General features: G+C 39.0%; 1 protein-coding gene across 2 annotated transcripts in view; it reads right to left on the minus strand.

Moving 5' to 3' along the window:
* The window catches only part of ZZEF1 (zinc finger ZZ-type and EF-hand domain containing 1), a 71,317-nt gene that overhangs the window by 21,458 nt on the left and 33,863 nt on the right, over positions 1-15,996 (minus strand). For both annotated transcript variants that reach the window (XM_087717261.1, XM_087717260.1), the window contains exons 27-40: positions 15,472-15,551; positions 14,435-14,528; positions 13,080-13,572; positions 12,072-12,236; positions 11,751-11,870; positions 10,088-10,249; positions 9,121-9,250; positions 8,115-8,253; positions 7,232-7,397; positions 6,198-6,460; positions 4,477-4,637; positions 3,387-3,552; positions 810-946; positions 197-474 (exon numbers count right to left, since the gene is read on the minus strand). In XM_087717261.1, coding sequence (XP_087573387.1) covers positions 197-474; positions 810-946; positions 3,387-3,552; positions 4,477-4,637; positions 6,198-6,460; positions 7,232-7,397; positions 8,115-8,253; positions 9,121-9,250; positions 10,088-10,249; positions 11,751-11,870; positions 12,072-12,236; positions 13,080-13,572; positions 14,435-14,528; positions 15,472-15,551 — 2,554 coding nt within the window. The remainder of the gene's footprint in view (positions 1-196; positions 475-809; positions 947-3,386; positions 3,553-4,476; positions 4,638-6,197; positions 6,461-7,231; positions 7,398-8,114; positions 8,254-9,120; positions 9,251-10,087; positions 10,250-11,750; positions 11,871-12,071; positions 12,237-13,079; positions 13,573-14,434; positions 14,529-15,471; positions 15,552-15,996) is intronic.

A 15,996-nucleotide genomic window follows, 5' to 3' on the forward strand; every position in this document is an offset into this window, starting at 1 on the left:
TACTAATTTCTTGTGAGCTTCAATTTTGTTTTTTATTGAAGGCAGTATTTGCTGCCTTTTAGGAGTGTTTTGTTTTGAGCAACAGCCATGTTTGCAAACATTTTTAACATTCTGCCATTCCATGACAGGTTTATAACAGAAAGCATCATCTGGACATATTAAAAGTCTTTAAGATGAATCCATCATGAAAGCTGACCTGTCCAGACAAACTGCTCCCAGACTGAAGAGGAGATGGGTTGTTTTCCAGCCTTCTGGCACGATGGAGCCATCACCAGCAGCCACAAGGCTATGCTTGGTGGAGAGGACCTTGTTCACAGCAGCATCCACTTCTGCAGGAGTCAATCTCCGAATCAACTGTCCCAGGAGCCCCAGAGTTAAGTGGTAAGTTTCATTTAAATGGCCAGCATTGGAGATCACAACATCAAACATGAGAGGAAGGATCTGGTCCAAGTTAATTAGAGATATTGTTAAGCCCTACAAAGAGAAAACAGGAAAGAATATGGAAATCAGCAGAAGGGATAATGCAACATACTTTAATTAACATACTTCAAAAGTTCAGTTTTTCCAGTTAATTTTCAGGATTTTCCCTCCATTTTTGAACCAATGACAGGTCTCCTGGATATCAAACAATTTGGGGAAGGGATTGAATGTCCTAGATAGCTCCTTCCTACTCTTAAAATCTTTGATGGAACCACTAATGATTCATATGATTAATATGATCTTCTGGAGGGATTGCCCTTTTCTTACTTCCTTAATTATCAGACACTTAAACTCCTTTACTGATTTCCCTAATTTGGATATTTCCTTACTGATTTCAGGCGTGGCAACATTGCAGCTAGTAGTCCGAGAATCCTCTTCTGGGAACATTCAGCAAATACTTCCTCTTGACAAGGCATTGGTTTTTCTTCAGCTTGGGATGGAGGCAAAACATCGGAAACTTCAACATCTGCAAACCGACAAACAAAAATGCTTCCTCAGGTTATGCTTAAGTTGAAAATATTAGTAATATTACAATCACTGCAGATGTACAATGCATTAATTCAATCTTCATAACGGTGCACATTTTCTCATCATATATATCATAGTAAAATATGTCACTATTATTCCCAAATGGCTATTATTTCTATGTTTATATAGGTAGCCCTCGGTGAACAATGTTGAGACTGGCAACTCTGTCAATAAACAACACAGCCAATTTAAATGGCACTTTCAGTTACCATTGTTAAGGAAATTCTACACAGTCATTAAGCATGATGTCACATGATTGCCATTTATGATTTCCTACCAGCTTCCCCACTGTCTTTGCTTGTTAGAAACTGACAATGAAGGTTGCAAATGGCGATCATGTGGCTGCAGGATGTCATAGGCATCATAATTGAGAGCCAGTTGCTAAATGCTCAAATTTCAATTATGTAACTGCAGAGATACTGTGCTGTTTCTTTATTCAGCAGTCCTGTAACACTGAACTGTCACTAAACAAGTAATCATTAATTGAGGAATATCTGTATATGGTCTGGTAGAGTGGGAGACAGAGCATGTAAGGAATTAGCGCATCTCATGCATCTACTTCTGGAAGACTGATGATCATCTTTGGCATTACCAAGCTACAGCATTACACATGTAGTATACTAACTACTGTTTGTAAAGACAGGGTATTTGGGAAAATAATAGCAATTTTCTGATTGCATGATGGGCAACTATACTAGTATTAATTTTCAAAATGTCCTTGTGTATGCAGTTAGGCTCAATGTCACTGGTTTTCTAAGCTACAAATGAGAAATGAACAAGAGCCTGGGTGTTAAAATAGCAGTAGACTTATATACCGCTTCATAGGCCTTTCAGGCCTCTCTAAGCGGTTTACAGAGAGTCAGCATATTGCCCCCAACAATCTGGGTCCTCATTTTACCCACCTCGGAAGGATGGAAGGCTGAGTCAACCCTGAGCTGGTGAGATTTGAACCGCTGACCTGCTGATCTAGCAGTAGCCTGCAGTGCTGCATTTAACCACTGCGCCACCTTGGCTCTCTTAAAAGTGAATAAGGTGTCTCATCTAACCTCAACCTCACGCAATCTCACTGAGTAACCTTTGGCCAACTACTTTCTCAGCCCAACTTATGTTGCAGAGCTTTTGTTGTAGGAAAAAGTAAGATTTCTACTGTGGTTAGATATAAGGGCACACTAAATAAACATACAAAATATTAAAATACTAAACCATGGACCCTTTAAATCAGTGGTCACCAACTGGTTGTCTGCGAGAAATTTTTGATGGTCTGCAGAAAAAATATTTGCATTTTTTAATTGCCCTAAATCAGGGATCCTCAAACTATGGCCCCTGGGTAGGATATATGCAATGAATGTTTGTGTTGCTGCAGAGAGTCTCCCCCTTCGAAGTCTTTTGGTGCAGGTCGGAGGGGGGCAAAAATTCTTACTTGGGGTCTGCTTCAGCCTCCTGGTGCGAGGCTTTGGGCGAAGACTGGAAGGAAGTGCCGCTGGTGGCAAAGGCCTAGAGGTCTTGTTCCAGTGGGACTGTATCATGGCCTGGAACTGGCTGTCCATCTCAGCCCGCTGAGCCTCCAGATGCCAATACCTGGCCTTGCACTCCCGCAGGTCTTCCCTCTGCTTGTAAAGCCTATGCTTGTAGTCCTCAGTGAGGTGCTTCTGCTGAGCCTCCTTCTCGTTCAGATCCAGTTTGAACTGAACCACCTGTTTTGCAGGCGAGAAGTGGCTGGGAGGGGAGGGGCCAGTAGAGGCTGGCGAGGTGTCCCTTGATGTGATTGACATCAAGTTGGCCACACCTACCCAGTCACATGACCACCTAACCACACCCACCCAGCTGGTCATTAGGCATATCTTATTAGTGGTCCATGGGATTTAAAATTATGAATTTAGTGGTCCAAAAGATTGGGGACTCCTGCTTTAAATACTGCTCTCTTCAAAATCCAACACTTTTACCAAAGTCTGTGCTTTGGCTTGCTAAGCGTTAACATATTCAGCATTATATAGAGGATCATATGTTTTCCAGCTTAGCCTCAAGTTGTATTTCAGATAACCGGAAATGAGTTTGCAATCTGATCATTCTCTTCTTCCTCTCATGTGCCTTCTCACTCTTTCAACTTGCAATATTAACTATGGATTACTCTAAAATTTCATTTAACATTTCATATATTATGCTTGCTAGCAATTATTCATTTTTCCTTGTGAATATGCTAGTTAGGGTCAGTTTTTAGAAAATTTTAGGCAATTTAGAAATTAACAATCATGTATTGCTATTAAGAGCAGACCAATAGTAATACAGTTGGGTGCAAAGAATGTACATAAACAAGCAAGAAAAAGGAAATTGAACAGCAATTGCTTTTTCTTATAAAGGAGCTAAAAAGTAATATTTACCTGGGGATATGTTCTCTTTTGCAAGTAAATCTGAATTAAAAGCAAGTGTCTGTGATAGCATTTCTTTATTTGGTGGAAGACCATTGGAAAGTTTGTTCTCAATCTTCATTTTACTCTTTTGTTTAGTGTTTATAGAAGTCTGAATTTCAATACTGCTTCCATCTCCCTAAGTCAAAATAACAGATTAACTTCAAACTGTATTTTTAAGCAGTTATTTACTTAATAAAGAAGCTATTTTAATTTTAGCCATTTTATTTGCAATCAAGTTTAACAGCACTGCTCCAATAGAATAAAATACTTAAATCAGTGTAAAATTCTAATGCTCTTGAAGAAATGCTCCTATCATTATAAAGGGGATCATTCCTAATACCTGAACTAGCCTTCTGAACTTAGAAATTTTCAGATAGACGGGGTCTGTAATTCAGAGTTAGCAAAGTCATCACACTGGGGAACTGCAGTGGCAGGAAATCTTGAGCATTCAGAGTTAAAGAAGGATGTTTTGAACAAACACCTACTCTCCTAGATCTCCAAAGGGAGAATGTCAACTTCAGCTTATTCAGTAGCTGACTAAGAGCATGAGAGATGAGAGACACAGAGGCTCAAGGTTTAGCCCCAGGAATATTTAGGATCTCTTCAATTTGATGTAGTTGAGGTCATAAAGAGATCTCGCCTAAGAGCAGGTAATCCTGGAACCCATTCACCTTCCTCTGAAGGAAACAGCTTGACCTGCTTACTGTCTAGTAGTTAAGGAACTAGGCTACAAAACAGGAGACCATGTGTTCTAGTCCTGCCCAAGGCATGACTTTGGGCCAGTCACTCTTTCTCAGCTCAATTCACCTCAATTTTCCCTTGTAGGGAAAATAAGAGGTGGAAAAAATATTAAACATGCTCTCTGCCTTGAGTTAAAATCAGAGTAAAAAAACAAGATAAAAAAAACTAAAGATCATTTAGAATCCATCTCCCCTCTGTTGAGTGCATAACACATACGCCCATGTTTGCATACATCTCTTTAATATCAAGGATCTGCATTGATATGCATTCATAAGTAACTTAAACTACTCAATACATGCATGTTTTCAAAAATATTTACATTGCTGTGGATGACAGATTTGGGCATCTTGTTATTTTCCACGATTTCTTCAATGGCGTGATTTTCTACATTGCTATCTGTAGAAAAATCAACGGAGGACATCCCATTTTCAGACAAAGGTTCTTCTGGCAACATGCTAAGCAGAGTTTGACTTTTCAGACCTGGATGCAAAGAAAGAAAGTTTAGATGTTCAAGACAGGTTAAAAACAGTTTGAATTCAGGATTCACCCCCAATCAATAAATGTCCGAAAGACCTGGTACATCATGGAATTGGTTCCACCACATATCTATTGAATCCTTCCTCTTCCTTGTGTGCCTACTCTGTTCTGTTTTGTTCAAGCTGCCAGAAAAGGGATGATAGGAAATGGTAATGTGGGAGAGGGAGTGATATATCCTCCACAAAGTGGGAATTCCTTTATCTAGCCATCCCGGACAACTTCTACCGCATCTGGAGTTACTTCAGAGGATCTGGGATGAACTGGATTGTCTAAGTTCTCTTTCAGGCATGAGCTGAAGCCTGGACCTGGGTCAGGAATAGCATTGCGTGTGGACGGCCTGCAAAAAATGTGGATAGTGGGAGGGAACATGGCCCTCCTCGTCCTCCTTGATTCTCAGTAGCATTAAATATCATTGCTGATGATATTTGGAAAATTAGTGAGGCCATCCTGAATTTTCTTGGCAAATTTCCACAAATTTAGAAAAAACAGAGTCACTGCAAGGAGAATTTTCACACTAGAAATGGTGGTAACAAAGATGGAAGGTCAACCATCAATAGCAGCAACTGAACTTTTTTTGAAGCAAGACAAGCATCCAAAAGTTATAGGTACCAAAATAATGGCAAGAGTAGTCAAAACATCTTTGTTCATACAAGGGAAAAGATGAGTTCCCCTTCGTTCCACAGAGAAACCTCAGCATGTGACATGTTCATTAATCTACCACTGTGGAACAATTTGAAAGTACCTGTGTGGAGAGCATACGTTCCTAATTCCTACTATTTTTATATGATTAAGTTTAACAGAAACAGCTTAAGGAATCAACTATGCAGACTGCAAAGTCTATTTAGGAGGGAGTTAGTTCAAATAAGGTTGATCTGGAATGCTGGAAGAGGATATGTGACGAATATATTTCTTGGTGGACAAATATCCTTCATGTCTGTGGACTCTTATGTCTACCAAAGCTGTGCCAGGGCCGGAATGTTAAATAGCTTGGATTCAAATTGCCACCATGTCTGTCCCCCCTTAAAGGTAGAAAACCATGAGTTCTAACACTGCCTTTATTGTAAGGTTACAGTAGCAGAATCTTGCAAGAGTGAAAGGACACCATTCCCCCACCCTTTCACAGGTGAAATCCAGCAGGTTCTGACAGGTTCTGGAGAACCGGTAGCGGAAATTTTGAGTAGTCCAAAGAACCGACAAATGCCACTTCTGGCTGGCCCCAGAGTGGGGTGGGAATAGAGATTGTGCAGTATCCTTCCTCTGCCATGCCCACCAAACTATGCCCACCAAGCCACAGCCACAAAACTGGCTGTAAACCTTTTTTGAATTACACCACTGCCCGCTTTCTTTTATTTTCCAGGCAACTAAGGAGGGTCCCTTCTGAGATGCTTTCCATACCTTTCTCCTATTATTTTTGTGAGCTGAGATGTCTCATCTCTTACTTTTTGCTCTGGCTGCGGTGCTTCTTCCTCCTGTTTCTCAGACTGTTATAATATCTCAACTCACCTTTGCCATGCTGCACTTTCATCAGGCAATCTCCAATCAACTGAATACATTCTTGCTGTAGGATTTTAGCATGAGTGATGATTTCTGGACTGAGTTCTTCCCCATCTGCTTGTTTCCCACAAGTTAAGTCAGCACTGTACAGAGCCAGGGCAGAAAAAAGGAGCCAGGCATAGTTGTGAAGATAAGGCTGGATGAGCCTATGGCAGTCACTGATCCTAAAGGTCACCATTGGATACACAGTGATGCTATGGGTAGGCAGGTGGCTAAAATGACAAAAGAGTCCTTGTTATAAAAACTGTTTGATATGAACATTAATAAAAACAAGGTATTTTTCCCTGCACTCTGTTTAGAGAGATCTGAAGCCTATTGTCTGCCATAGTGAAGAATGAAACATAAATAGTTCAGTCATGTGACCCACTTCAAAGCAAGACATCAGCTACTACCCAGTCTGTACCACCCAGTGGAAAATCAACGAATTGATAGATACTAGGTTTTTGCTTAGTCAAAAGTGGCTGTTCTTGATGTATACCAAATACTGTGAACAATGCCAAAGACTATAGTAAAAATGGGCAGAAATTATACAAATAAGATCAGGATATACTGGAAGCAACCAGGCTGCATTTATGGCTGTTTGTGGCATCCTGTGATCATGTGATTGCATTTTATGATGGTTTTGCAAAAAATTGACATTTATAGACTGCAGCAAAAATGGTTATAAAATTGGGTTTCACATGTGACCAACATGTTTTATGACCATTAGAACTTACAACCTTAATGGGTAAGCTCCATTATGGTCATAAGTTGAGAACTATCAATATAGAAAACCTTTGCTTACAGGGGAAGGATAGTTAAGCAAAGTAGAAATGGAACAGCCAAAGTGATTTTCTAAGAAATTAAATATTTTCAATTACCTCCTTTTGTTCCTTTCACCCTCCCCCAGTCATCTTTCTCCATATAGCAAAGACAGTGTAAATACATAGAGAATGTGACCAAGTGATAGGTCGACATTCAGTAGCCTCTGATGTGCCAAGTACCTGTCGGAGTACTTCTTTGCAGAGTAGCATCCATAGCAAAGGTCAAAATCTTCACAGACATTGCAGTTGATGCGCTGGCCCACAATAATACCTTGGCAGTGATTGCAAGCATACTCCATGTTAATCATGTCATGACTGGCCTCGTGACCTTCAGGTCTCACTCCACCTTTTAGTAGGCAAATGCAAAACACATTATTCCATCATTCACATTGTTGTCCTGCAAGTCATTCTGCACCGATGGCTGGGGAATTCTGGGACTTGGAAGTCCAAACATCTTAAAATTGCATCGGTTGGGAAACACTGGTCTAAAGCCTCAAAGCCACACATCCAAAGTTGTCATGTAACTGGAAGCCAGAAAATGCACCCCCCCCCTGCTGCCTATTTTCCTCCTACTGAAGAAGCTAAGAAACTGCGCCACAAATAACTGCTCTTCTTTGCTGTATGAATGTTATTCCATAAGAAACTGATAAATTCTATTCTACTCCAATTACTCCTGAGAAACCATCAGATTGTTTTAGGTCTATTTCACAGAATCATAAATTATTGGCCATGAAACTAAGTCATAATTGGCATTGGACTCCATTGTATTATTGAATAGTTCTATTTAATTTTTTTCCATTTTTTTCAAGCCAATGCCTATGACATCACATGTGTCCCACTTAGACTTAATGGACATAGACATTTGGTTTCAACAAATAACTACCCTTTATTAAATAGTGGAGTTACTTTGTGAATTTATGTGAGTCTATGTGTGCATGTCTATGTGTGCGCGTATATCCCACATGCCCCTTCAAACCGACTCTGCGTATAACAGTGAAAGCTAAACTACAGTTCCATTACAGGAAATTGAGCTTATGATATAGTTTTCATCTATCTACCTTACCCAGAAAGCATGTTTTACACAGATCCATATCATTGCATTGCAAACAGCGGTAACGATGCCATGGCGCAATCTCATCACACCCATCGCATGATATATCCACATGTAACAGGTCACAGTACCGGGCAATGAACATGTGCATCTAGAAAGAAATAGTGATAAAACACTGATGAACAATAAATAACACAATGCCCAGGGATAGTGGGGGTTGTGTCATCTCCCCACCTAGTGAACATTGGAGAAAAGCACAGGAGCAATAAAATGGAAATGGGAATCCAAGAACGATGGCATCTTCCAAAACTTGAAAGTAATTTCGGTGACCGAGTTGCTTTGAATTTCAAAGGGAAGAAATGCATATTATGTTCTGGTTTGGTTTGGAAAAGTTGTGTAATAGCATATCTAATCTCTCTGAAGCTCAACTGAGACCTAGATACAGAGGGTTCCCAAAGCCACATACGTAGTCCTCGACATATGATGGGTCACTTAGCGACCATCTGAAGCTATAACAGATCCCCCTCCAAAAACTTACAACCTGGTTTCTAAGTTCCGACTGCTATCTTGCCTTCTGGCAATGTGACCGCACTTTGAGCACCTGGCAACAGGTCTGTATTTATGGCTGTTTGCAGCCTCCTGCAATCACATAACCATGATTTATATTTCTGACAAAACTGCAATTTATGGCATTTACTTCTGGTTTCCAGCAAACACTGGCCCAGAGCAAAAACAATGGACTTGCTTAACAATCACAGTGTTCACTTAACAACCACTGCAAAAAATAAAAACAAAAATGGTACAACTGGTCATGTGATGACTTGTTTTATGACTATCACAACTTACGGCCCTAATTGCCAGGCTATTACAGTCATAGGTCGAGGACTACCTGTTCAGAGATTCCTGAACAGACCCTTCCAGGCCTACAGCTATCCAAAAACATTTAACATATGTAAGCTACAGTACATCACTCTGTTTAAAAATCTCTATCTGAAAAAAACATGTCAACATTTATGACCTTTCTCTGTTTATCAGGGTCTGCTTGGCTTATCTTGTCACACCAGGTTTCAAAAACTCCTTCCTGGCATTCGTCCATCCACTCTGAGTTTTGCTTGTAGTCAGCAAGTTCTTCTTCTTTGTTGCATGAGCTGAGAACAAAAGATTACATTAAAACTTGTACGTAACTTTGGGACATCGTTTTTTCTTGATAGTGTTTAAAGAAAGTAGTATGCCCCCTACTTATGGAATCTTTTTTTTAAAAAAATCCCAGTTTTTTTATAACTTTCCCCTTTTAAACTTTATTCCTTTTCAATAAAAATAAGGACCAACTTTGCCTAATGCCCCAAACCAACTAAAGCTAGGATTAGATTTCTGTGTCATTGCACGTGAGGGAATGTATATGTTTGTTGTTCGGAGATGGTTGCATAGCTATTGCATTTATACATTTGAAAATGTTAACCATTTGGCTGGTTGGGGGGTGGGGTGGGGGTTCAAACAGCAAAGCATAGAAAACATAGCCTTATTAATCAATCACCATGCAGGATGCACATCTTTGTTGCACAATGTGTAGTTGAGATTTGGGAAGGGTGCATATCAACTCATCTGCAACTATCTGCAACTTATGCATACCCATCAACCCCTTTGCAGTGTAGGTATACATTGATACCTGCATGCAGTTGCAGATAAGTCTAAATCTAGCTTTAAGCAATGACTACATTATTCTAGATAATGAAATAAAAATGAAACCAAACTAAACCAAACCAAACCAAACCTAAGGCTATAATTCTATTCCCTCTTTGCAGAAAGTGACTAATAGTGAAATCAGAATTTTTTTTATAATATTAGCACATTCTACAGTCATTTAAGAGTTTTACTCCATTTTAATGAGTCTTTAAAGTGGTTGTGGAAAATGTCCATGTGCAGAACATGTTTTGAAATTATTTCACTGACTTCTCTTTCTAATATTACATGTTTTCCTGACTTACCAAATTATCTTGTCATGCGTACTTATATTTTCTTGTGACATGGTGAGGAGGAGACGTGGTAGCTGAATATCAATGAAGAAGGAAAGATCGTTTGCTTCCCAGCCCATATCCAAAAAGTGAAGGAGGCATGTCTGCACACAGGACAAGGCAGGCAGCAATGATCTAAACAAATAATAATAATAATAATCCATCAAAATTGAGTGCTGTTATGTTCAAGACATCCTCTTTATATAATATATAATTTAGCTAACAGTATTGCCAGGAAGATTGTATAATAAATGTCAACTAAGATGGCTTTACACAGCAATAGATCACATTCATCAATGAGAAGAATCTACATTTTGAAGCACAGGAACAGCCAGAAGTTGACAGGTGAAAAGCATGAAAACCATTCTGTTTTTAGAACTATCCAGATGTAAAAAAAAATGGGGCTCTTTCACTGATCTAATGAGGCAGTGTTTATGATTTGGTTGATTCAGCCTCTTCCCATTTAGTTGTATGGAGAATATAGCTTTTGTTCTTCCAACGCCAAGGTAATCATAGCTCACCATCTCCACCAGTGGAACAGCTGTACTCTATTATATCAGTATATAAATGGTACATAAAAATGAAATGTTACCTGATGGCTATTAACATTAAAAATTCCTGAATCTCACTCCACATGTTGATAAATTTCTCACAATAAATTGAATTTCAACAAAGGAACAAATAAGACGCCATTGCACGGAAGTCAGCAAATTTTTACATACTTGTATTGACCATAGCTACTCAGTCTGCCTAAGGCTTGATTAGTCAAATTTAATGCGACATGAAAATGCACCACTGCAGCTTTGTCTGTCTGAAATGTACCAGAAATGAAGCCATGGTTTTACTTTAATAGCTTTAAAAAAAAATTCTTCAGAAAGACAATACCAGAATCCTGCTTAACTGTTTTAGTCTGTGTAATTCTCAGCTAAATATATCACTATATATATCCAATCACTAAATATATCACTAAATCATCTTTATATAGTATAGAAACTGATCTAGATATTAACTGAATTGTGGGGGAACCAAATTCCACTTAATTAAGACCTGCTGTTATGCTTGCAATGCAGGTTTCCAAAATGGACATCGGATTTTTAGGAACTCTCTTTCTTGGAGAAAGTTTAATTTGATAGGCCAAGACAGTTCAGCTGATTTTTTTTATAACTCATTGATTGGAATAATAGTTTCTATGAATAATATAATCAAAAGATCCACATGCCTGGCCCTGTAAATCAACAGTCTTACAGCAACCCCCCCCCCCAAAAAAAATCCCAGAGAAAACAGCAATATCTGAATACAACAATGAAAAAATCTCAGAGAAAATGATCTCTTTCTTCTCATCCACTACAAACATGGTGATTATTTATTTATAATATTTTTGTAATATTCATTCCTGATAGCTCTGAGAGGCTAATGATCAAATACATCATTAAAAAAGATGAAGAAAAATTCATATAAAAATAATAAGTATCTCAAAAAGTTTCAGAAAAGTATATGTATTTGTAAAAGATAAGCAAATAAGAGTTTATAAACTCATAAAACCATCATAGAGGGACCAATGGCTACCAAGAAGATGAATTACCAAGATAAGCAATGATTAGAGTAATTTAGCATGCTTTATGAATAACGCTCATACTTGTCACTGTAGTTGTTAAATCCTTTCAAAGCATTGACCAAGAAGTGAAGCAGCTGGTAGAAGGATTCCCGTATTTCTCGGTGTAATTCAGCCCCACACCCTTCTAAGTGTCCAAAATAACTGGAAACAAACAAACAAAATAAGGCTGGCTGGTGAACTACATCATAAACCCTTCACTGGGTGATATCTACATTCCATACATATATATGGGATATGGGGGTAGACATTCCATGGACAAGTGGACATTCCAAAACACACCAGTCCAATTATATATGGGCTAATTGATCAAATGTCAGGGGAATGGTTTTCACCATGTCTTACTTTGTGAAGTCTTTCTGGCAAGCTAAAAGTTCCAGCAGGAAAATTATGCAAGGTGGAACAAAACAGTGAGGTTGGCTGAGGGATTTTAGGCACTGGAGGATCATCTTCAGCACTTCCAAAATATTTTTGGCTTGAGCTTTCCTCAAAGCAAGGATTTTCAGGACACTGTGGATAAAACACACACAGACATAAATCCAAATGTGGTGACAGAATACCACCCCCCGTCATAATTAGATGTTGGATGCATGGAACATAACTCAGAATTTACAGAATCTTGGTATGGAAAAAGCTATATTTGTGGAGTTGTGGAGTAAACTTCAGATTAAACAGACATCTTTCTTCCAAAGTAGTATAGATAGAATGGCATAAATTGCTTATTCTGGACCCTGGAATACCTGAATGGTTGCCTTCCACTATTCAATCAAATCCCAAGTCCTGAGGAGCCAGTTAGAACCACTATCATTTTCACAACAATGCTCTCACACTTGGACTGTTGGAAATATAGCTTTCAGTTTGTTTGCCATATTTCAAAGATCAACACTACCTGAAGGAATCAACGGAAAATACTATTTCTGGTGCCTTATGCAATTTCAAAGAGAAGATTAAGCTCCATATTTGCTTTATTCTGACATTAATTGGGGCTGTTGCTGAACTTTCTAAGTTAGGTAATTCCCTACATTACTCTTCTATAGAGTAATCCACTTGATATCTGCTCTAGAACTATAAACAAACAACTATTTTCTTTACTAAAACAAGGACTATTTTACTATGTTTGAGTACTGAAATAACTATGAAAATATCTTTCCTTTCATTTGCTCCCTCCGTTTTGTAAATATAATGTTTATTTAATATTATTAAATAAATTTAATAATTTGCTTGCCATAATATCTTTTCAATTCTTTCTTGACTACAACTTACAGGGTTAAAACATATCCATTCCTGAAACTCTAAAGCAGAAAATAAGATCAGCCCTATGCAGATTTGCATCCAGGGTACAATTGGGCTCACCTTTCATGGGAAAGAGACCGATCTTTAATGAAATCCAAGATGTCTTTCAAGATGGGATATTTCTCCTTTATGCTGGGTGCAGGTTTAGAGTCTTCCATTGAACGGAAGGAGAGGAGTCTTAGCCGTCCACGGCTGAATGGAGGCTTGCGGGTTGGGGTAGAAGGGGGGGACAAGGTTTCTTCTGGCTCTGAGTTTTTTTCCAGAGAACTACTCTGGGATGCTGAAGCCAGTTCCCTCTGTGGGGAATCCGGCCCTTGTTTTTTCTTGAGTTCAGAGTTCTGACCTCCCTCTGGGAAAGGAAAACCAGTTGCTTCACAAGCAGGTGACGGATGTGAGGCTTGGAAATCTGCTTCTATTACAGAACTTGTCCTATGACGTTTACCATTCAGGCCTTGCCCATGGTCCTCTAGGTGATCAGAGTTCAGACTTTCAGTCTTGGTCCGTACAGGCAAAAAATTCAGCAACAGATGACTTTTTTGGATACACTGCTGGGCTACAATGGAAGGCAATATATGTTTTGTAAGAATAACACAAGCAACACTCTGCACCCCAGAATCTCAGACCATTCTTGCGATTTTTGTTTAGAAAAGTGGAACACCCACCTTTGGAATACAGCATTTCCACGTGAATGAAAGGAATGAATGAATGAATGATGCAGACTATACAAAAGCAATACAAATTTCACACACATTAAAGTAGCTATTAGAATAATGCCTTGGGTGACTTCTTCTGCACATTTCAGGGCTGGCCTTAAGCATATCAGTGCACTGTTTTGTCAATCCAGGCAATGGGAAACTGATGGTGAGCCTGGACGGTGTAATTCAAACCCAGCCTCAGTGGGCAACAAGACCTTGGGACTACAGAGGGACAGAAAAGCTAGTCAAGTGAGGTTTCCTCAATCAGCTGGTAAAGTGAGCAACAGGGAGACAGGGTCTTCCCTCAAGTTTGCACACCAGTTTAGGAACACTAGAACCTACTGCAATTTTTGGATTATAATTTGTTATTCAGTTAAAGAGATAATTTCTACAGATACAGACTAAGTATTTCTCTTTGGTGAGTTTTATTATTTCTGCAATTATAATATATACAAATGCCTGTGAATGTTTGTGGCTAATTTTTACTGGAGTTTTGCTGATTAATAAGGACAGCTAAAGATTTAGAGATGGGTTTATAGAAAAGAGAGCGAAGTACAGAATCTGGTTGTATTTTAAAAGAAAGTGGCAAGTTGATAATGAATCCACTTTTGGACTTCTTGTGAGAAAGACAAATGTTCTTCAAGAAGTTCTTTGGAAAATGGAGATATTATTAATAGCTAATAGGATTGCAAAAAGAGGCATGTGCAGAAAGAGACTTACCAAGACACTCTGGGTTTACTTCGCTCATTTCACCAGCCTGCTGTTCCTCCCCATTACTTCTCTGGCCCATGTGGAACTTCTGCTTCATTTCTAGCTGCAGAAAAGAGAGTTTAAAAAATAATGAGTTTTAAATTTGCCTTTCTCAGATGACATCTCCACAAACACATTTTCTAACAATGAGTGGAGATCAACAGATCAATGGAATTGTATTATAAGTCCACACCTTTAAAAAAAATCCTAGAAAAATATAAGAATGGGCAGTTTATAGACCTAAGTTTGAAAATGACCAGTTCAGATTTCAGCAAAGTACTTGGTCTTTGGAAGTCAGATTGCATCAGGAAGTATATGACCCTTAGTGGGTTAACAACATAATTTTCATGTCATTTCTTGCACAAGAAAGGATACCAGTAATTCATCAGGAAAACCAACTGATACATGAAAGATATGCTTGTCTCAGGAACATTTAAATGGATTTCTTCTTCTTCTAGAAAGTTAGTATACCTGGGGGTGCAGAGGGATAGCACCCGCTAAACATGCTCCCTGACATGTAGAGCAGCAGTGGTCCTCAACCTTTCTGGCTCCGCGGAATGGAAGCAGCAGCAGGGGGGGAGAGGGGGTGATTTTGTGTGTGCCCACCACTTCCATAAATAGAGCATCATGCACTCATGTGCTTGCCTGTTGCTTGCAGAGCCCAGTTCCCAATGGGTGGCGGTCTGGTAAAAGACTACAGACTGAGGGTTGGGAACTTCTGATGTCAAGTAGCAAGATTTCATGCTATTTTTAAATGAAAGGTTATTTGGGAGTCCTCACCTATTTAGGGGTACAATCTGCACAGATGTTGATCAATTCCATGAAAAATGAGTTTTGCAGAATTGCCCCATAAGAGAAAAGTTGATCAATGCTCAAGCATAGCATTAAATAGAGATACTCAAGCATTTAAACAACATCTGACCAATTCTGAACAGCTGCAAAAACAGATCAACTGTGACCCAGTTAGCAAATGAGGAACATATGATAGCATTTAGCAGACATCTTACCATCCATATTCTGATACCATCTGCCAGCAAATATACTTGTGCAAATTCTTCACTTAAAGGAGTTTTGCCACCACTATTCACTGCAAGGACAAATAGGTGGAGATAAGAAGAGAGGTCCTTTTAGCCTAAATCAGCCAAAGAACAAGACACATCCTTCATACAAGGTGCAAAATCTTTCTAGATCTTTCTTAAAGAGGTGGCAAAGCTTTGCTGAGGAGAAAATAGTGAACTGGCCTTTCTACCACTTTCAGAATTCCCAACCATCTTGGTCTATGACTTAACAGTACTTTCAAGAATCTATGTCTTCCCCTTTCAACTGATTACATCAAGGACCAGCATGATGTGCAAGCTGTACTTTGCTGGTGAATTTTAAATAACAACTTTCTCATCCTAATGACTTGTTAATTTGCTAGGCTACAGTTCCCGTAATCCTCCAGCTGCCACAACCTCTGAATGTTCAGTGTCGTTCAACACATGTGGACATCATGACACAGAAAGCTGCTATGTAATAAGAGCAACAGTCTT

This window comes from Thamnophis sirtalis, unplaced genomic scaffold (genome assembly GCF_051295495.1).
Source record: "Thamnophis sirtalis isolate CommonGarterSnake01/CBP01778 unplaced genomic scaffold, rThaSir2_p1.2 scaffold_6, whole genome shotgun sequence".
In the NCBI taxonomy this organism is placed as follows: Eukaryota; Metazoa; Chordata; class Lepidosauria; order Squamata; family Natricidae; genus Thamnophis; species Thamnophis sirtalis.